At 36.5% G+C, this 22,270-nt stretch overlaps 1 protein-coding gene across 11 annotated transcripts in view; it reads left to right on the top strand.

Annotated features, from left to right (window-relative positions):
• The window catches only part of ZNF438 (zinc finger protein 438), a 41,471-nt gene extending 20,692 nt beyond the window's left edge, over positions 1-20,779 (top strand). For 2 of the 11 annotated variants that reach the window (XM_032443048.1, XM_015853169.2), the window contains exons 3-8: positions 2,827-2,883; positions 8,062-8,157; positions 10,548-11,630; positions 13,714-13,737; positions 14,277-16,134; positions 17,690-20,779. In XM_032443048.1, coding sequence (XP_032298939.1) covers positions 11,624-11,630; positions 13,714-13,737; positions 14,277-16,134; positions 17,690-18,302 — 2,502 coding nt within the window. In that variant the 5' untranslated portion in view covers positions 2,827-2,883; positions 8,062-8,157; positions 10,548-11,623 and the 3' untranslated portion in view covers positions 18,303-20,779. Of the gene's footprint in view, positions 1-2,826; positions 2,884-7,485; positions 7,578-8,061; positions 8,158-10,547; positions 11,631-13,713; positions 13,738-14,276; positions 16,135-17,689 lie in introns of those variants that run through there. The other 9 variants (XM_032443049.1, XM_015853175.2, XM_032443050.1 and 6 more) reach the window with 7 other exon arrangements.
• Positions 20,780-22,270: the final 1,491 nt, after the last annotated feature.

Genomic DNA, 22,270 nt, shown 5'->3' on the forward strand with positions numbered 1-22,270 from the left:
GATCACCCAGTCCAACCACCCACCTATCACCAATAGTTCTCACAAAACCATGTACCTCTACACAACGTCCAAACATTCCTTGAGCACCTCCAGGGTCGGTGACTCCACCACCTCCCTGCACCAGTGTTTTGTGTTCGGAAAGACCTGGTATGGGAAGCGTAGGAGTGCTATAAAGTCCATTAATAATAAGAAAGTCTCCAAGAATGTTTTCCACTTCAGTAGTCATTAAAAATTAAAACCAATGGGACATCATAATGCGGCCAACATAACATCTGTCCTGGACATAGGAGTGTGAATTATGTACAAACTGCAGTTAGTAATTTAATTTCTAAGATTGGATCTTTTTGAACCTGATGATGTTTTTAGAAGGAAGTAAACACAATGAGTGTTTCATTTGCGCAAATGAAATAAAGACAGAAATGTGGTGAGGGTAAGTTACAGGTAGACGTGTAGATGTTCTATCCTCGAATCCTGTGCATCTATTCAGAATTTCAGAACTTTCTGAACAGACAGCAGCATACATGTTAGGACACCCATCAAATGCGAGTAGCTATTGAGTAGCTGTTAGGCATTTTACAGAGTGGCTGAAAAATGTCACGAATTTTCAGTGAGCAAGGGCCATTAATCATTGTGTTTATACAAAAATGCCAGCAGGGCCAGTTCCCAGGGCAGCACCAGGCAGTGATCAAAAGGCAGCATTGCTGTTGATGGAAAACGTGGATATAGTAAACGTGTAAAATCCCTTCTGGTCCCTGGAAGCTGCGGGTCGGGCTGGATGTTGGTTAAGCACCACGGACAGGGCCCTGCCGGCCGGCGTTGTGCTGCTGCTCGTCTTTTGGAGCTCTGTGTCAGTCAGTGGATGGTACCTCTCCAAAGGCTCCAAAATGAGTATGGGGAGGATCTGTGTGACTCCTTTCTTGTTCTTTAACGTGCTGGTTGTGTTCAGCCAAACCAAACTTTCATGCGCCCATTCCAAATGCTGGACCATTTAATGGCAAAGGAAATCTAAGTAGATAACAGCATAATTTTATGTTGTAATTGTGTAATGTCTTACATACTTTACTGTTAAATCACGCTGGAAGGAAACAGCCAGTGGCCATGTAGCCACTTCGTGATTTATGTTGAACACTGCATTGAAAATAGTGGTAAGAACTGATGTCAAGCTCAGGAGAGGTGGCAGTGTAATGTTTGCTTCACAAACACATGCTGATGTTTCTCATTGTAACACCCGTGGAAGATTCTGCTTATCAATCAGTTATAGAGAATCCATGCAGTCCAATATTTGAAAGGAAACAGATGTTTAAGCCTAAATTGTCTGTGTGTCTTCAGAATACATTGTCCCATTGGAAATCATGACATACTTTCTTTCTTTGAGATTATCAGGTATTTTGAATTACAAGAAACCTAATTTAGTTGTAGACAGAACTGAAAAATGAATGCATATAAAGGATTCACTGAAACATTTGATTTAAAACTCAGGTATGGTTTGCACAAAGTACAAGCATGCTAGGATATATTGTGAAATAATTTTGGAAAACTGTTGCCATTTTTGTGTTCTTACCAGATCCAGCCTTTTTCAACAGGTGAAAAATATATTTTTTTCAGGGATCTTTTTAGTTTTGCTTTTAGTGTGGTGTTTTTTGAATGAACCAGAAGGTTAAAATTTAAAAATGTATTGTCGTTTTCGCTGTGTAATGGTAGTGAATTATTTAGTTTTGAGAGTGAAGTGTTGGGAAAAAGAGTTATAATGGGCATGTGAATGCAGTCTCAGTTCGTGTATTGACTGAAGTGTGCTTTGAAAATAAAATTGAAGGCTGAATAGATACAGAACTGCTCAATACACTGGTTCTGAGTTTACTTTTGTTCACTTTGATAAATTAAAAGAAAAGATTAGTGTGGAAAAGATGGTCATTGTTTGTGACCTCTGTACTTCAGCAAAAGCTGCTAATACCCAGAAATTACTACAATTTGTATAAAGTTTCAGTGTTGACTCTGCAAGGTGAACATTTAGCACAGTAGGGCTTGAAATAATGTGTGAAAACATTTCATTTTACACAATACTAACAGTAACTAAAAATTTGTCAAGGGATCTTCATGGAAAAAAGAACAGTCGCAGAAAACATGTATGCTCAGTTAACATCATCAAATTACTTTTCAGAGTTATGCAATTGATTCGTGTTTTTCTTCGCTGTTTTCTTTCATTATGCTATGGAAGATTTGCATGTAGTACAACACTGGTATGATGTCAGACATGTCAGTGGATGAGTCAGTGATTAAGTGAACTAAATTATCATTGCAAAGATTGGCCTTTGAGGCCAAGTTCAAAACAGCTTTGCTAGGACATATAAGGAGACTTTTGATTTTGTATTGATCCCAGATTGTACACTTTATCTCAGAATCAGAGTTACTGACTTGTTTTGTGAGGACTAAATTGAGTTATCAGAAAAATTATGATAGCATAAAAACGTAGCTGTTACATTTCATAAAGTTTTGCGTAGTAGTAACTTGTTTACTTCTTTTTACATTGCTTTAAAAATAGTTTGAGAACTCAGCATGAGCACAAGGTTTTCTTTAATTTGAACATTAAAAAGTATATAGAAAAGCACATTAAATGAAATTTTAAGAAATGAATGTACAGAAAGATAAGAAACCTCTTTTCAAGTAATTGCTCCCTCTATATTCAGACTTGAACTAAAAAATATTTTCCTGCAAAATGTGGGAATATTATTCAGAGTCTGTTCATACAACTATACACTACAAGTAACTTCCTTTAGCTTTTTAAAGAAGGTATCAGAACTACTAAGCATCTGTATTTCTTCTTTCCAGGAACGTTGTCATATCTATTAGTGGGCATAATGCAGAATCCTTTAACTTTTTCTGCAGGTACAGTATAATTTCTATACATTTTTTTTCTTTGAGAAAATAGATATTTGTGATTCAAAATGTGGACTAAATAGTATCCTTATTAACAAAAGCTTAAATAGTAGGCATAACTCGTGCCCTAATTTTTCATTAGTATTTATTTATAATTAATATTTATTATTATTTTTAAATAATAACACCTAGCACATTAAATGACTGTAGAAGATAAGATTGTTTTCTTTTTAGGACGTGGCTAATTAATGTTACGAAAACTTCAACATTGTTTGAGTTAGCTGAGTTAAATATTCAGGGTTTATTACAGTTTTTATCATTATATATTTGGAATTCATTGTTATGTTTGATTCGTGTCTAACCGGGGCTCTGATCTATGTACAAGTTACTCTACAAGTCTAATGCCAACAAGAAAATGTGCATTTTCTAAATGCAGACTTATTTTTAGATTTGCCTTTTCTCCAGCCTTTCTGTCCTTATTAATATTTCTTATGTTCAACTACGTTTCTGCTCTTTTGTCTCTTCAAAATCATCTTTTGATGTAGTTTTTCAGTGGACTGTCTTGAATTTTTGTCTTCATTTTTAGTGAGGATATTTGCACCACAGCTGTATATTCGCAAGTCTCTAAATGTTCACCCGTAACTTATTTCCTTGTTGTTCTGTGTTGTGATACTCGTATTTAAGTTTTTAGTGGTAGTTCTTAAATGTAAGTGAATGTTTGATGGATATGACATAAAGCCTAATGGACCCTGCTGAATCATTTTATGCTGTCAGTTCATTTTCCATTGTTAGTACTTATGTTAATTAAGAAAAGCAATCTATATTACTTGTCTAGAAGTACTGAGCTTTTGCTGTCATATAAGTTTATAGTTTACCTGATAATTTTGAAGAAGCTATTCCAAGAGGACATCGTGTGAATTGGTCTTTGTTGATGTAGTTCTGTGTAATGGAGTGGTTCTTTCAAGGCAGGTAGAACATACCATTGTATAAAGACATCCACTGTGCAATGTGCACTACATCCATGTACTTGAGAGTGAAATACCTGAAATTCCCTTAATTTAAAGAAGATGAATTAAGGGTATTTGACCATCATGTAGTTAAAATGCTATCTTTAACAAAGTTATTTCTGGATAACTGAAGGGGGAGTGTAGACTGTGAAGCTATTTGCAAACTCAAAAAAAAGTTGCTGTTTTTTTGTTTGTTTGTTTGTTTGTTTTAAGAAAAAGCCCATTGCAGTTTGTATCCCGTTACCAACTTTTATGCAGAGTGAATTATAAGGGCAGTGCTCATGATGGAGCTCATAACCAGATCTTGACCAAGAGCTGTATCAGTGTGAAATCCTGATGCTCTACGAATGTACTGGGCTCAGTATATTTTTGGTATTCCGTGTTGCTCTTTTTTGTCCTTATACCATGTGCAACCTTTGATTCTTGAAATGTTATGGCCCTTTTAAAATATCAAAGTTATTAACAATTTATTATGATTTATGTGCGACTGTAGCATCAGTAAATCTCTTACAAATAAAAGGTTTGAAAATGAATGGGACTGGAAGTAGAACATATCCATCAGCAATGCTCAGTATGGTATTTTTGTCAGCCTTTCTGTACTGTCAACAGCTTTGTTATTTTTCAGCTGAGTATGGAAGTAATGGTGATTGCAAGTTCTTTGAGTGACAGTGTAAACTGCTCACTGCTGCCATTTGTCAGGTAGTAGCACGAGTTCAGTAATTTGGAGTATGCTCCTTCTGCACTTATTCACATTAAAATATTATATAAGAAAGGTGATTTTTTTTTACATATACAGTGGTGTACATGGTGTACAGGTGCACTTCACTGAGCAATGAGAAATAGTTAAGAGATTTCATAATTCCAATGAAAATTATTAAATCATAATAGAAATATTTTATTCTGTCATTCACATCCATGTAAATATTTGCATTTGAACAAATTCTGTTTGTTTCGTTTTGTTTTATAGTGCTCGATAATGACACAAAATAACTTTGAACCTTACAGAGTTAAAATCCCCTTGGATGAGTCGCTCTTTCAGATTTATGAAGTGTTTTTGTTAAATGTCTCTAATGTGTAATAACTGTGTATATTGTACAATTGTTATGTAAAATATAAGACTATCATGCTTTTTCTAGGAACTTGTTTAATACTTTCTCATCTTTTAGAAATATTCATTAGAAAAGTGTGCTTGTAGGCTGATATACTTTTACTACTTAGTATGTTTGTTTTAATAAACATCAACATATAGCTTTAAAAAATATATATAGTTTAATACAATAGTTTAATACCAATGTTAATATAGTCATTTGGTGCTAGGAGATCTCAGACTTCAATTAACCATGTAAATGTGTTCCGTAGCATCAGCCCTCACTTTGCTGGAACCCCTGCTGCCTGTTATATCATTAACATAAATGCAGGTGCAAATAGCATTTATGCACTTTGATAGAAAGCAGTTGGAGACATTTCACTGTGGGACACGACACTTTCAGATTGTGTACATCTGTTCAAATAATGTATCCAAGCCAGTGACATGAATGCAAGGATAAAAACATCTGCCCCTGAGACCATTTGCCATACGGCAGATGCTTACATCTTTATTTATGCAGATGGTTTGTGTGATGAGCTGAGAAATGATGAAAGCAGGAAAGTTTGACAAAGATTTCAGGGCATTGCTTTGGATGGGAAAATATGTTGGCAACAGAACTTAATTTTCAGATGTCTATAAAAAACACTGTTATAGTTACTGATGTTTTTAGTAACGTAGACATGTTTGAGATATTAACAACATTTAAAAATTCTCTAAACTGTTTTCTAAATCAGTTTTGTGCAAAAATTGTACTGCATTTAGAGAATATAAAAGCTTAATGGGAAAGCTTAACAGATAATAACTTGCTTAATTGCTTTTAGCAGGAAGGCTCAACAGCTTTGCTTCAAGATTTTCACGTTTTCAAGTTAATTCAAAATACTGAGTTGAGTGAAAGGTTTGCACTGAGTATTTTGCAATACTAATGTAACCTTGGGAAGTGCGTAAAGACTGTATATTAAGTTTTTGTGTCATTAAAGGTTTTTCAGCAGATGCTCTACTTACTGTTACAAGAAAGAGGTTTGTAGGTTAGCCTTTCCATATTTTGAAAATTACTGTAAATTATTTGGCACTTGTTGCTTATCTAAGCTGAGTTGGCACTGAATAAATAAAAAGCAAAACAACAATGGCTTAGACCTCAGTGCTTAGGCCGGGGAGCCCAACCCTGGCGTGGATGGATGGGGCTTTGTGCTACACCCGACTCCCTCTGCTGGACTTGCATGACCAGGACCTGCATTGTCTACAGGAGCAGTTGCCTCTCTCAACACAGCGAGCGCTCCAGCTAAACATAAATTTAATATTAAATTTAATGGTATTTTTGCACGTAGCAAATGAAGGATGTCATCTCTGGACTACATTCTTGCTAATTGTGTTCCTGTTTTAATTCCATTTTATGTTGGTATTCCCTTACAAACATTGGCTAATACATTATCATTTATCAGCAGCATATTTAATCAATTCCTTTACAGTACATCCAGTGCAGTCTTTTGAAAATGAGTGCTGCCTTAGTTAACACAGTAGCTAGCATGGGCAAGTGTAGCACTGAAGATAGTGGGAATTATGCTTGGGGTTGGGGACAGCATTTAGAATACAGATAGCTGTATTCCGGCATAGCAGCAATAACTGTCTGTTCTGAAAACAAATATTTTAGCCAGGCTCTTTCTGTAGATGTTCACTTTCATTTGTTCTATGGGGGCTGTTTCCTTTCAAAAATATCCAGTGTATTTGGAATATTGTGCAGATCCTATGATCTTCATTTTTGTTTTAATTCTTACTGGAACTGATTTCAGGTAGCAGTGTTTTGCGTGTCTCAGACAAAGCTATGTAATTGTCTGTGATAAAAGGAGATGGGGGAATAGTATAAAAAGCATTCCAGAGCAAAAGCCATAGAGATTCCTCATTCATAGAACCATAGAATGATCACAGAATCATAGAGTGGCCTGAGTAGGAAAGGACTATGATGATCATTTAATTTCAACCCAGCTGCCACGGGCAGGGCCACCAGCCACTAGACCAGGCTGTCCAAAGCCTATAATTGGATTAGATCATAATGAAAAGAAATGAACTATTTACAAAATCCATTGAAAAATACTCTTCAAAAATCCATCTAAGTTAAACAGTGTGTTCTATATTCCAGTCTCTTCTATGGAGAAGAGAACTATAAAACCTGCTCATATGAGAAGACTCCGAACAAGTCAGGCTGTGTCTAACCATCTTCTGATCCTTTGCTCATCTTCGGTGAGGGAACACTTGCTGAGTGCAAGAATCACCAGACAAATACCTCTAATGTCTAAAGTGATACAAATTTGCTCTATGGAGAATCTGTAAGACAAAGCAGTGAATTGATCTATTTTCTCTTACAGAGGTCTCTGTTCAGATAGAAGTGTTCTGACTTTAACATGAAGTGGGTACCCTATAAAACTATTAACAGTCTGACTTTTTTTGGTGCTTTGTTTGTGCATCAGCCTTTTTTGGGGAGGAAATGTTTGGGGTCTTATGGTCTTAATTTCCTTACCTTAGTAATTGTAGAAGTTTTCCATCCCGGAGAGGGATGGAAGAAAACAAATTCCCAGTGAGGTGAAGATTGATTTTTTTCTCAGCTTATTTGAAAGGTGAGTAAGAATCTAGTTGGAAAGTATTTTATGACTTATTCATAAAATAGTTCTACTTGACCTTTTGTGCTGCTTAGTTTCTGAAGAATTCTACCTTCATTTTTGTAGCAGACTCCGTCATTATTGTCTCCTGCACTTAAGAAAAAAAGAGTCTATTAATTACCACTTACATTAGGTCTATCAGGATTTTGTCCAGGTTGATGTGATCTTGATTGTGCTATTAAAAAGGATTTTATGCTCACATCAACTTCTCAGTGAATGAATTAGTGCTTAGCCTGTATGTTTTTGAAACTCACTTAAAGAAATTTAAACTGGCAGTTTTTCCAGAAAATAAATTTGAAAAATCCACTTGGTCTTTTCTTTTGAAACTAATGTTTGTTCCCACCTCCAAGAGTTCCTAATTCTTATTTACAGTGCCATTGAAGATTTATGAATTTATAACCAGTGATTACATCACCTCCCTTTATCTTTTATGAACAATTAGTTCCTCCAGGTGGTTGCAGCACTGAAGCCTTGCTTTGTAAATCTCTGGGGATGGGATTCTCTGTTGAGTGAAATGACTGGGCAAAAAGGAACAAAGGTAAAATACTGGAACTGCAGTGCTATGAGAATCATTTCTTTTTTTATCAACTGAGCTGTGTCAGAGCAGCATGGTTTCTAGAAAGTACATGCTTTACTTTTTACATGCTTGATAGTTGAATCTGGTATAGAGATGTATAGAAGCTGGAATGTGCTCTTTTATCATGTATGCATGTAACTGCATCTCTCAGAAGTGTTCTGTTCTTAAACAGAGAAGAACCAGTGTTCTCATATTTGTAATGATAAAAAGTGATTTCAGAGGCCACGCAACCCTTAGATTTATTTGCATAAACATTATTCCTAAATTCTATTACTGTGCTAGACAGAAAAATGTGTGTGATTTCTTCAGCTGTGAATAATAATATTAATTATTGTAGATGCTTTATGTGTAGCTCTTCTTGTGACAGATTTTATTTCTTGATATGAAAACATTGTAGTCTGTTTAAAGCCTTAATATGAAGTGAGTAGTTGGTAATTCGAAAGATAGTGCATTCAGAAGAAAAAAAAGAACTTTTTTAAAGTTCTCAAACACAGCTGTAAGAAGCTAAGAAGAATCTTTTGGAAACTATTTAAAGAATACAGGATGTGTCCTGCTGTTCAGTGCATTTCTTGAAATGTGCTTTAATCCTGATCCCATAAAATAGTAAACTTGAAGAGTTTAAAGCAGAGGAGGTCTCTAATGGTAAAATGCTTTGTGAACAACTGTCAAATTATATTGATGTTAAAATCATTATTAATTAAATATAGCTTTAAAGAGATCAAATTTCCCTTCGTAGTAATTTAACAGGCTGTTTTGATATTGTTCCTCCAATGGTATTACAGAGTATTTGTGCAAATGTTCCATGGTTTTCCAATCTTGCAATAGAGTACTTTGTTATAATGTTTGATTTCCCAATCTATTTTAAATTGCACAAAAAGATTCCTATGTAAACATAATTATCAAGCATTGAAAGGTGAGGATTGCAAGATATGAGATTATCCTTGCAGTTTAAATGCTTCTCCACTCCAAATTACACGTCAAAGTAATGTTCCTTTCTCATTAAGTGTACTCATAATTCCTTTATGCCCACCTGACTCTGTCCTAGACACTTTCCAAATCTCATTTCTAACTTTCTTGTCATTTTTTCTGCTTGCCCTCTGTATATCCTAGTTTCTTTTTCATGCTGTGTGAGCCCAGCAATTAAGAGTTAAGGAGAGTGAGGCTGTTTCTTTGTTTCCAATATTGATGTTTGGAACTGAAATCATACTTCTTGGAAAAACCCACCTCACCCTGAAGCACAAGTACATTCAGTAGAACATACATTGGGTAAAGTTAGGTTCTCAAAGTGTCTCTTCAATGTATGCCAAGAGCTTACAACTTTGTCCAAATTGGGGAAGCTTTTCAGGAATACAAGAAATTCTTGTGTCAAATGTCAAGGTCTTCCTCTACTAATTTAATAGATTTTTATAAAAAAAAATTTAAAAAATGCAAACACCTGGGGATGGCTGACATTTTCTGTTAATTTTTTAAAATTATCTGAGGCAAGTAGCTAGCATGGAACATTCCACTCAAACAAATTGTATTTGGCAAAGAGAAATGACTGGACACTGTTTCTTATAGTATGTGGTATTGGACACTCCTGACTTGTACACTTTATTACCAGCTTCACACATTACAGCTTCTTACAGCTGTGCAGTAAAAGTAGTTTTGAACAGAAAAGGCCAAATTCTGTTTACTAGAATGGCTTCCATTCTGTTAGTTTGTGTAAGATAATGGGAAGTGTCAATTGGCATAGAACTTAACCATCTGTATATAAAAAACCTCTGTAAAGTTATGGAAACTTCATTTTTCTGAGCTTTTGGTTTTAGTACCATTGTCTCTCTACCATGATGCTCAAGCTAAAGATTTACTCCTTTACTGAACTGTTGCCTTGTATTTGGCATATAATATACTGGATTTTACAACATTTCTGAAGACAGGTAAATGGCAGAGACCAAGAAGCAGTAGCTTTCTTAATGCATTAACTGAAAGATAATGTTTTATGTATTTTTTGGTGCTGGCCTCTATTTGTAACTGACAGGAGCACTTATGCAGGTGGTGTTTTTTTGCATGCGAACCCTGCAGAGAAACACAGTGTTCAACACAGTATGCTGGGTCAGCAAAAACTAGAAACTTGTGCTGGAAAGACATTATCCACAGGTATTTGGTGTGTATGGGGATCTGGCAAAATTGGTGATATTTCTTATAGCTTTGACTGAAGTAAGCCTAGTGTTGTGTGTTAGAAAGTTGTTACGCATTTTCTTTCCCAAAGAACTCAGTAGTCTTCTTGAGTTTTGCAGAGGACTGCAGAATAAATGCATGTTAAAGTATCATTAGTCTTTTTTTTATCTATATTTTGCCTTTTCTTTCAGAACTGAGTGGTCCTTCATCTGTGTTCTATTCTGCCATTTGTCCAGTCATACACAAGTTAAGTATATGCCTGCACAAGCAAGGAAGGCTTACAAGAGTTATTTTTAAAAAGAAAAAAGGCATTAATATTCAGTAACTTCAGGAATTCCGAGTTTTCTGTTGTTGTTGTTGTTTTAATTTAATTTAATTCTATTTATTTATTTATTTATTTTAATATTTGAAGGAGATTTGGTGGGAAATATAATTTCTTCTGGTGCTTTCAGTGATGCCTGAGTTCACCAGTGTTGCATGCTACATGTGTATGGTGAGAACGAATAGAAAGACATGTTGTATGTCTGTAGAAGGCGAAAAAGATTGGAATAAACTAAATATGAATGACTTGTGAAGGAAATGGAGCCATGAATGAGTGGCAGCCCAGTGGAAGATACTCTTTCCTCCAGAGGACTCTTCTCAACCTGTCTCTAGTAGAAGTTTGATGCATCGTTGATTTTTATTGGTGTATCACTGGCCAGTCCTATACAATTTTAAGGTAATTTAGAAGCAGGGAAAGCTTATGACATCCTGCAAGTATCAGAGTGATTTTATACTCACATGTATGAGTGTGGTAACCATTAATCTTTCAACAGAGACTTTTAAAGCAAATGGATTGAATTGCATTTGACTTAACCTTGTACTTAATTATTTAAAAGTGTCTACCTATCACTCCAACTGCACGCCCATTTGAAAGACTGAATACACATCGGTTAAAATTGAGCTGCACATCATTCAGATATTGCACCCAATGCGTTCATTTGTTTCCTTCATTTCTAAGGAAATAGTTTTGGAGAAGGTATAAAAGCTGCTGCCTTGCAATGACAGACCTATAGACTATGACTTGTAAAAGGAATGTGTTCTAAAACAAGGGCCATCCTTAAGAATGCCATCATAGGGCCTCTCATAACTGCCAATTCCCCTTCTAAGATGCCAGACTTCTTTTGCTCAACTCACAGCTGGCTAGTCCTTGCCAAAAAAAAGTCCTTCGAACAGGTGGAAGTACTTTGGAAGATGGAGTGGAACAGAAGTGGAATGACCCTGGAAGATGCATAGTAAGTATCCAGGTGGCCTTCTGAAATGGTGACAGCCAGAACGCATTCAAGTTATTTGACTTCTTCAGTGTCGCGGTGGCAAAGACTTGAATGTGTATGTCCAAAGGTTATTGTTGACACTTTTAGCAAAGTATAAATGAAAAAAATCGTTTTGATCATTGATAATACTTGGATGCTCTAGATGGGCTCAGTAGAACCTCCAGATTGTGGATTGACAGGGTCCTTTTTGCTGATCCAAAACACTGAATTGTCTTCCCATTAGTGTTCCCAATCCACAATGCAGTCTTAACTGAGCCTGATAGATCAGCAGAGAGCTACTCTGCATCTAGCCCATCTCTATATTTAGGCACTGGCTAAGCTGCTTAACTGCAGCAGCTGTGTGGGATGAAAAGAAAATACAGAGCTGAGTATCCTTTGCATTCCAGAGGCATGGCAATGAATATTTCTGCACTAAAAGGTCTAATGTAAACTTGGCAAAACAAAACAAAAACAACTTGTACTCAAGGCTGCTACCAAACATGGTTTGCCTGGAAAAAGTATTCATGAGAAAATTACACTAAATGGAAAAGGTACATTTGTATAAAGATCCCTTCTGAAGCAGTTGTATCAATACTTCAGCATTAAATGAGCTGGAGAAGAAGAATGTTGATCTAAGTGGACCTTGTTTCAAACAGCATTTTGTGGTTAACTTTTATGAGAATCTTGGCCTCTTGAATGGTACTTTCTTTGAAATAATGTGAAAATAATGTAGACAGTCATTCTTTGAGTAAAAATGATTTTACATCTTGATAGCAATAGGCAAATCAGTGTTTTTTGAGAAGCATGTACTTCTTTTTATACCCAGCATAATGTGTTATTACTGCAAGCATTTGCTTCTAACCACGAATTGAACACTCTTGATGCTTCAGCTGCCTGTAGATTCACTGAACTGGGGGATGGATGTACAAGAAGATGTATGGTAGACTTGGATTTTGATGCTTTAGATGGCAATAAAGGATCAAAGGACTATGTTCTGTATAGTTGCTCTATAAACATGCTGTAGGTCGAAGGCTTTGAGGAAGCATCAGCCCTACTGTGTATGATCTGTACATTTTCTGTGTGATTGAGCAGTGAATCTAGTGTGTCCTGAAGGCAGTGGATTTATTGCACATGTGCCTACCATGTGTGTGCATGTGCATCTGTCCAGGAGTCTGGGTCATGAAATGCGATAGCTCTGTAACTTCCAGTGCATGTTGCAAAGTGTGTAAAGTCTGGAAAGAACATCCAGTATTAAAATAAACTCACTGGAGTTTCTAGTGTTGGTAGTCACTCACAGTTACCTCTTTAAGTCCGTAACAGTCTGTAACAATGTATAAACACATTCATAATACAAGGTCTAAAAAGGCATAGATACTCCTCTGTGGAATTACCTCATTGCCACTGCAATATTTTAGTGTTCCAGCATTTATTTTTGTATATTTTATTTGTATGTTATTCTTTTCTTAAACCTATTCTTTCTTATGTCCATTGTTGCCTTTTCAAAATAGTTTTTATGTTACCTTACGATTGAATTTTCAGCGATTGAGATTACTGGGTTATTGTTTCCTTTGTTGTTTGACAAAATCTGTTCCAGTTTCTGTGAACTAGAAGCATCGTTAATTGAATTTACTTGAGAGTGGGTAATGAGGTTGTTATATGAAATGGTAGCAGTGCAATTTAGCTTTATATCAAGCCTTTTTTTATGGAGCATGTGAAAGAGCAATATATATCTCTGCAGCTGAATGTGGCTTATATTTTATACATTGTATGTTTTTCATTTTTTAAATTTTCATTTTCCTTAATTATCCTTAATTATCCTTCTTTTCTCCCTTAAAAACATTTATGACATTTACCAACACAAGTAGAAACAGCAAAGAACTGGAGTATAACTCAGGCAAAATGCATATTTAAGAAAATAATGGAATAACTTACTTCAGCAATACTGTTGATGATACTTCAACAATACAATGGATGAACAATGTGTGTGATTGGGTTTTTAGCAGCGGTTCTTCCTAAGTCCTCTTTGATTTCTTTTTTTCTCACACATTTGCATGTTTTATTGCAGCTGGCTTTTTGACAGCTTCATTAGGTAAGCTTTAGCCTGTAACCAGTAAAACCCACAAAATCCAAATGCTATGAGAATTTTGAAAGAGAGCATGGTACCAAATAAAAGGTATAACCAAGCATGTGCTCAGTAAGCTTCTACACTGTGAAAAGTTTAAATACAATCCATGTCCTGTCAGTTCTTCCAAAAGAATAGAGACCACACTAGTGCAGCTTTTCCAGGTCAGAAGAGGCTTACGCACATACATGTCCTGAAGTGTCATGTTGCTTATAATCTCTAATGAAACATACATTTAAAATTAGGATATTAAATGACCTTCTTCTTGTTCTTTTTCTGTTTTTGTTTTGCATATGCATATGTGCATTGTTTCAGAGGGTGTTTTTGTTTTGTCTGAGACTTTTGCAGTTCTAAACTTCACTTACTGCTCATTTAAATAACTAATATTTTTAATAAGCTTGTGTGTAATAGTATCCTTTGCAAGCAGTTTTATTTCTGCTACAGTAATTTTTAAAAAAAGAAATGCAATACAGTTTACTATTGTCTGTATTATTTTATTATTACAGATAAACACAAATCTCCTACGGACATAATACAAAGTTTTCAGAAGAAAAGTCAGTTTAGGACCATTGCTCCAAAAATGGTGCCAAAAGTTGTAACATCTGGAATGGTTTCTTGTCTTCAGTCATCTTTGCCTGAACAACATACACCGATTTCAGCAGCTGGTTCTAAACCACTGGTGGTACCAGCTCAAAACTATGCTGTCATGCAGGTTGCTGGTCATGAGGGCACATTTTCTCTTTTGGCCTTGCCGTACGTCACCCCTGCTGTGATTCAGCCAAGCCAGCAAACAAAGATGGCCCATTCTGAAAACTTAAAGTTGCCTATCCCTCGGTACCAATCTGTAAGAAACAAATTGCTTAGTGACAATAAAACAAGCCAAGCCTCTGTTTTGAATACACAGAACAAGGTACCTACCAAAGGACAGATCTCGTTGCAGACTTCCCCCATGACTGCCTTAGCTGAAGACTCTCCAAAAACTCATTCTAGCTCAGACTCATCTGAGCCAGTGACACTAACAGACCATAATTCATCTGAAATGATGGTTGCTACATTACAAAGTAAAAACACTTGTGTGGAATCTGGATCTCCTTCAGTGAACAAAACAAAAACTGCTATCAGTAATGTTTCTGGACCATCTATAGTTAAAGAGTCTTCAAGCAAGCCAGAAAATTCAAGTAATCCTGTGAAATTTAGCCTGGACTCTGTGAAGACAGCATCTGCAACTGCAGAAGAATCATTCATTATGTCAGAGAATCTAAAGGAAAAACCCAGAAATTCTGCAAATTCTGTTTCCGTCCTATCACCAGCAGTTTTTGGCAGTAAAGTACAGATGACTCCACCAGCACCAACAGGAAAACTTCCTATTTTGCCTTACTCAAGAATGAAAAATTCAGTGTTTTGTAAATCACGAAGTACTAATGCAAAGGATATGTCTGATATTTCACTAAGACCTGAATGTGAAAAGATGCCAGCTTTGGCAGAAACCTTTCATGCTCCTGCTAAAGCATCTGATAAACTATTATCTGTATCTTTGACTCAAGAGCCCAAACAAACCATTCGGGAAAATACTTTCTCTCCATCCAGTAATGTGGATGTTGACAGCCTTAAAAAGTTGAATGGTACACCCTCTACAAGGAGAGTCAGGAAGAGAAGAGTCCAAGATGATTTATTGGCTTTTCAGGCCAAGCGAAAGAAATGCATCGTTAATAAATTTCGAGAAGTAAGAGAGAGGGTGAAAGCTGATCTTCAGCCACCTGAAGACAAAAAAGCAGAGGCAGTGAAAAAATACCGTAATATTAGACCCAAACCAGTGGTTGTGCAGGCTGTTGCACCGCTGACTTCTACAGTGCTGGTAGAGGCAAAGTCTCCTGACCATTTAGACAAAGGTGATTTTTTAAACAGTTCACATGCCAGTAAATATTCAGGATACAAGCATAATGATACCACATCTGCTACATCAATTGATTCGGGTAGAAATGCGTACTCAGCTGTACCCAAGCCATGGCATAGATGCCATGTATGTAACCATAACTTCCAGTTCAAACACCATCTTCAGGACCATATGAATGCACACACAAACAAACGGCCCTACACTTGTCGAATCTGCCGGAAGGCCTACATTCATTCTGGAAGCCTGAGCACGCATATGAAACTTCATCACAATGAAGGCAAACCCAAAAAGTTTGTGTGTTGTGAATTCTGTGCTAAGATTTTTGGCCATGCAAAAGTATACTTTGGTCACCTAAGGGAAGTGCACAGGGTTGTTATTAGCACAGAGCCCTCAGGTAGTGAGCAACAGATGCAAGATGCTTTGAGGAACAGGGACACAAATATAAAAGAGGCAGAAGAAGCAACGGAAAGGTGAGTGTTTTCAGTGCTTAAATGCTAAGGAAAACGGAATTTGATATTATCAATGGAAATTGATAAGCATCACCATTATGAAAATTGTTGATTTTTCTTGGCATGTATTTTCTCTGAAGTAAGACTGGTAATGTTTTAAATATTTTTTTTTTCCTGTGGAATCTAGTCAATGCATTAAGTTACCTCGTATGTTTTAGTTGATTTATGGAATATAAATTATTACTGACACGGGAACGTCCAAAGTAATTTTGCATGTATTCTAGGAATACCCTACTGCCAGTGGAGGAATTTTGTTCAGTTGAGAGCTTCTGACTAACATTTTTTCTTAATCTTTTGAGTCTCTGTATCATATCCACTTTGTTTTTTTTCCCCAGAAGATAAATGAACCAACTGCAATAAGTGAAAAGCAATTCATATTTCGGTATTAGCTTGTAGTTTGTTTGCACTATTAAATATCATTATCTCATTTCCTTCTCTGGAGTGCTGTGAGCTAATCTGTCTTGTGTGCTGATTACCTCTGCTTTTGCTTTTCCAAGTAAGAAAAGTTAGTATGTACCATGTTAAGATGGATAGAACATTATTTTATTTCCACTTTATGAGTTTGAGGAGAATTTACTTGGCACAATAAAATCATTAGCGTTTTTGTTAACTCCACTGTGCATTTACTTTTAAGTGTACTTTATTAAGCCCAGTGCTTTATCCTGATGCCTCAGCACTGCAATGTCTGTGTATAGATTTGTGTAGTTCCACTTCCTGGGGTAACACTTAGAGAATTTTTAAGGTACTGAGACTTAAGACGTACCAGTGCTTTTCAGTCAACCATTAGTAGTCGTCATACAATACATCATTTAGTAAATCCATTTTGTTAGGTAATCTGTCAAAAAATGTATTGATAAATGCATATTAATAAACAACAATCTGGTCCTTTTCCTAGACATTGCAAAAAGGATTCTGTTGTGTTTCTTTTGATCCGCTTAACTTAAGCCAGTGGCATGTTAACTCATACATATATCTGTTCTAAATTAGTGGAAGGGGCTGTCCAGTTGTAAATTACCTTTTAAAACTATTTTAATGCTCTTACAAACTTTTAGAAAAAGAGTAAGATTTGAAGTTCCACTGCTTCCAGCTCAGAGTGAGAGTTGGGACCTGTAGTTTTGGCTTCACATCAGTCAGGTGCACACACAACAGTTTCTGTTAGTAAGCAGCTTCTGGAAATGCTCATTTTCACTTTTCTAGCACGGAGCTAGAACGGTTTGAATGGATATCATCAAATCAAGAACTTAAAAAAATGTTATTCACCTTTTATTAAAAGGTTAGTGGCATTAGAAGATTATTTTTACTTTGCTATTATGTGGCAATCAGCCTTATTGTTACTTTATTGTGTTCTTTAGCTACTCCTAATAATCTGGATACTGTATTAACAGTGTGTGTTCTTAATTAAAAGAGTTTCATAGATGTCACCTTGGAACTTGTGTGGACAGAAACTATCATCTCTTTAGTGCATGGCTGCTTCTGAAATAGTTTCTATTCCTCTTTTTTTTTTTTTTTTAAACAGGGGAAATAGATGCGATTTCGAAGACCTATTCCATAATACAGGAGAAGTTAAATTACAGATCAGATGTGGTCAGTGTCACTTCATTGCGCAATCTTTTGGTGAAATGAAATTTCACTTGTTATGCTCTCATGGAGAAGAGATCCAGGGAAGAGTAAAGGAAGGAGCTCTGCAAGGAAATAGAGGAGCTAGGGGAGAACTGATCAAACATGCAGCTCACTTCTGGAAACAGCGCAATGAAAGAAGACATTTGGCAAAATGCAGTGACAATGAGGAGGAGTTGTGTACTTATCCAAAACTGAAAAGACAAATATACATTCACCATCAAAGTAATGCTGATGCGTTAACTAAAAGTGAAATGACTCATTCAGGAAGCAGTGAAGCAGCCAAGGGGATGCAAAATGCAGGTTGTGGTACACCAAGCAAAAAGATTGAATTTTGGTCTAACGCTGGATATAACTGCATTTTATGCAAGCAGGTATTTGGAAGAAAAGAGGATCTTTGTAATCATTGGCAAAGTCATCATAACTGTGAAGACTCTTCTATTTTATGGACAATTTTTAGTTTCTTCTCAAAACACGGAATTTTTGAACTTTCTAGTGTTGGTGAAAATTGAGGTTCAGTTCTACAGTTGCTGTGTTGATGAACTGACTTGAGATGCATTGCTTCAGAGGTTTGCTTAGTGTGGTGACTTTTTAGTTATCAGTTACAATCTTTGCTCACCTTTGTTTTGCTAAATAGAACTTGTATTAATCCATTATCTTTCCAGATGGTTAAATGCAGGCTTGTTATGAAATACTGTACTTAGTATTCATGTGTGAGGAATTTGCAGCAGCAAAAACTCAATGCTAATGGTTAAAATGAAGAAGATGCTCAAGTTCCATTGCACCCTACACACAGAAATAAGTCAGTTTATATGAAGTAATCCCAGTCGTGAATGAAATGGCAAACCAGACTGAAAGTGTGATTTCAGGCCTGACTGTGCTTCTGCATTTTATGCTAAAACTGTTTCTGTACAGCTCAGTAAGTCATTCTGAAGGTATACACACACAACCTGCACTCTAGAGCATAGTTATCTATAAAAGCCTTTTACATCTTGTTTTCTGAATTTCAGTCTTTTTGGACACCGAGTTTCATAGCTGTTATGTTCAGTCCTTGTAATAGCAGGGATCTTTGGACTTTAAAATGAAAAATCTACAGGTTTCCTTTTTTTCCTTTTTTTTTTTTTTTTCCTCCTGTGGCCCTTTGGATTAAAAACAGGAGTTACTACCTGTGGAGATGGAACCCTCAAAGCTTGACTGTTGTATAAAAGGGAAAAAAAAAAAAAAAGAGAGAAAAAGGTTGCTTTAAAAATAGTAATTTGAGTTTGTTACTGCAGGGAAATACGCCATTCTGCAGTAGGTCACTTGCTTCACTGTGAACATCAAGCACTTTCCATGTTCCTCCACTACTGCTGTGAACACCTCTAGCACTCTGCCCTTGACACTCTCGGTGTATCTCTTTTATTCCTGTGTAGTTGTGCAGACATAGCTGCAAAGGAAAATTGTTCCTTTGTTTCTGAGTCTATGATGCAGGTAATGAGGGTTTTTTCACTTGTATTTCCACATCTACTGTACAGATAGATCCAGAGGCCCTTTCCAGCCATTCTGCATGGTGCTGTGAAGTCACTATATCACTTCAACAGAAATAGGCGCATCAGAAGGCAAACTGAAAAGTACACCAATACTGTTTCTAAACTGCTACTCCATTCATTTCTTCTTGTGGTCAGACTGTAATTGAGGGATTGCAGTGATGAAAGAATCATTCCTAAAATGCCTTGTGTGGCCTCTCACTGTTTTGCAAAAAAACTGTAGTGAAGAGATCTAAAAAACGTTGGGGATTTCAAGGGGAATTCCAGAAGCTGTTGGAATATTTTGTGTATGTGTTTTGTTTTTAAACAGTAAAGGCAGCTTTACGAGCCAGTGGTTTTGAATGTCGTTTCTTGTACAGTGTTTTGCCTGGTGTTGGACTGCGAGACTGAAGCTGAGGAAAAAAAAGAAAAGGCCTCCTTGAAGTGCAGAGTTGAATTGTGAGGTAGAAGAGTCCCTGTGGATTTTTACAACTTCTTTCTTACAGTCTGTCCCTCTGAGTACACAACTGGTTTGTTCATTGCTTTAGGATAATACATTGTATGCTGAACTACTGTAAGAACACAGCTCTTATGCTTTTGCAAAACACATGTTTTAATGTATATGATGTCCTGATTATAGCTGAAAGTGCACTGAAACAAGAGCAGTGCTGACACTGAGTTCCCCCTGCACAGGAACAGCACAAACGATGTCTAGGTAGTCCTTCCAAAATACTTTCCAAAAGTACGTTTAAAAATGATGCATCAGAGCCAGTTTGAGGGGTTTGGTGCTATTTTTTTTTAACCAAGAAGAGTCAACCTCTCATTTCCTTAAAGCAGGGACTTGCTGTGCTGCTGAGGGAGGTTTGGGACACAGGAGCCGGTTGATTATTTTTTTATTTAACTGGGAATTCTCAAGTACAGTCCTTCACTTTCATTATGTTCTTGAACTTCTTTTCCTGTCTGCAGTCCAGGCAAAATGGGTAAACAGGACTCAGCTTTCAGCAATTTAAAACCTGAAAACATGTTTTAAAGCACAGTTCTAAGCTGCTTCTCGGTGTTCTCATAAATGTTTAAAATTAGAAGCCTTTTTTCCTGAGCCTGAAAGCATTCTTACATTTCAGGCTATTAGGATTATGGTAGATCATGAAAGGTTGGGATTTTTGAAAATACATCTGTATTTAATGCAAAGCTATTCTTTGTTTTAGAAACGTGTTTGTTTTGAATTTGTGCTCAGTTTGATAGCATTTGGAAGTATGAAACGAGCCGTACTTACAGTACCATTAGGTAGTGCGTGTTTGCTGTTCAACAGAATGGTTGTCACGAGTGCAGACTGTTGTTTACCTTCAAGTCGGACAAGCTAACATCTGGTTTTGCACATAAATTACAGTTTTAAATTGTTAAAACGAATGGTATTGCTTTTGTCGCTGTAGATTTTTTTCCCCTCTGATTTTTCATTAAATCTCTGTTTCAGCTTCACTCTTAAACTTGAAAGCGGCTTCTCATATGGAAAATTGTTCCTTCATCATCACACCATAAATAATCGAAGCTGGATGGGTTCCTCTGCTTCTCTGGCTTGCCGAGTATTGCCCTTCTCCAGCTGCAGAGCTACAGTTTCCTATGGCTAACTTGACATAGTTGCTGGCAGTAAATTTTTACTTCATTTATTTATTAGAATTCAGATGTCTGCTGTTTTGCTCCATCAGAGTTTCTGTCATACCTCGTTAGATACTTATTTTATCTTCTATTCACTGAGCTCCTTAGAGTCAGTGTCATAAGAAGGATGAACAGGTATTTAGGAGAGCAGATTTCAACCCTAACTTTGTGCAGCTGATGCTGACGTTTGAGAATCGCCAGCTTATCTAGGCTCAGCCATGTAGTATATTATATTTCTACAACGCACACACCTACATACACATCTGTTTTTGAAAGAAATGTATACTTCAAATTCAGCTCATGTCAGTTATTATTACCAAACCTGTTCAATGTAGGTTTGCCATTATTATGCGTAAAGATTAACACACTATTAACTACGGTAGGTTGACTTGTCAAGTTCCTTATGGCTCTAAGAACGAAAATCTCTTCATGCTGAGTCTGACACAGAAAATAATCTGGTCTCGTGGAGAAAATTCTGATAGCTTAGAAAGAATGGCAAAGTTTGTCCTCATTTCATCGTGTGCTTTTAGAGCTGATCTGTCACCGGTTATGATTTCTTCCACTTTTTCTTAAAGTGTCCTAATTTGCCTTTGCTATTTAGACTGAGGAGGACCCAAGCAGGAAGACGTGTTCATTTCCTCTCCCACTGCAGGCAGACACATCTGTGGATCGATGTGACCTGTCCGGGTGACCTTGCTGTGCAGGCCCGGTGCAGGGCAACACGAAGATCTGGCTTCAGCGCGTGACTTTGTGGCTGACTTTTCTACAGTTCCAAAGTAAAAATTGTGACTTTCAGTGGAAAAAACAGCACAGCTTCCAGACAGGATTGAATTTCTCATTCCTCACTGGCAAACCTTTAAGAAATTATAAAAAGGATGGTAACGTACCTCTACATTTGTGCTTGGTTTGACGCTTTTATTTATGCAGCAGTACCATCAGCATTCCAAAACTTGATAGGTCCGGGGCTGTCAAGAACAAAGGAAGATTTCTCTGCTTTTTTCACATTTTATTGACTTTTCCATGTAACCATTAGGAATGATGAGATGAATTATGATTTCTGCTGCCGACAAAAGCATATGCATTATTCTTCAGTTATTGTGCAGTTTAATCTAGGATAACAGATTAAGTCAGTGAAAAGAACATTGTTTCAGAAAGAGATGTGTAAACAAACTGTCCATTGTGGGTTTCCCTGCACGCTGTTGTGGGTGAAATCTGTGGATGACAGACCTGGTGGATGCCAACAGTTTCCTTCTATCCAGAGTTATTAAGATTAGCCAAAGGAAGTCAGAATTAAAAGAAATCCTTGCTGTCTCTGACTTGAA

This window comes from Coturnix japonica, chromosome 2 (assembly GCF_001577835.2).
Source record: "Coturnix japonica isolate 7356 chromosome 2, Coturnix japonica 2.1, whole genome shotgun sequence".
NCBI lineage: Eukaryota > Metazoa > Chordata > Aves > Galliformes > Phasianidae > Coturnix > Coturnix japonica.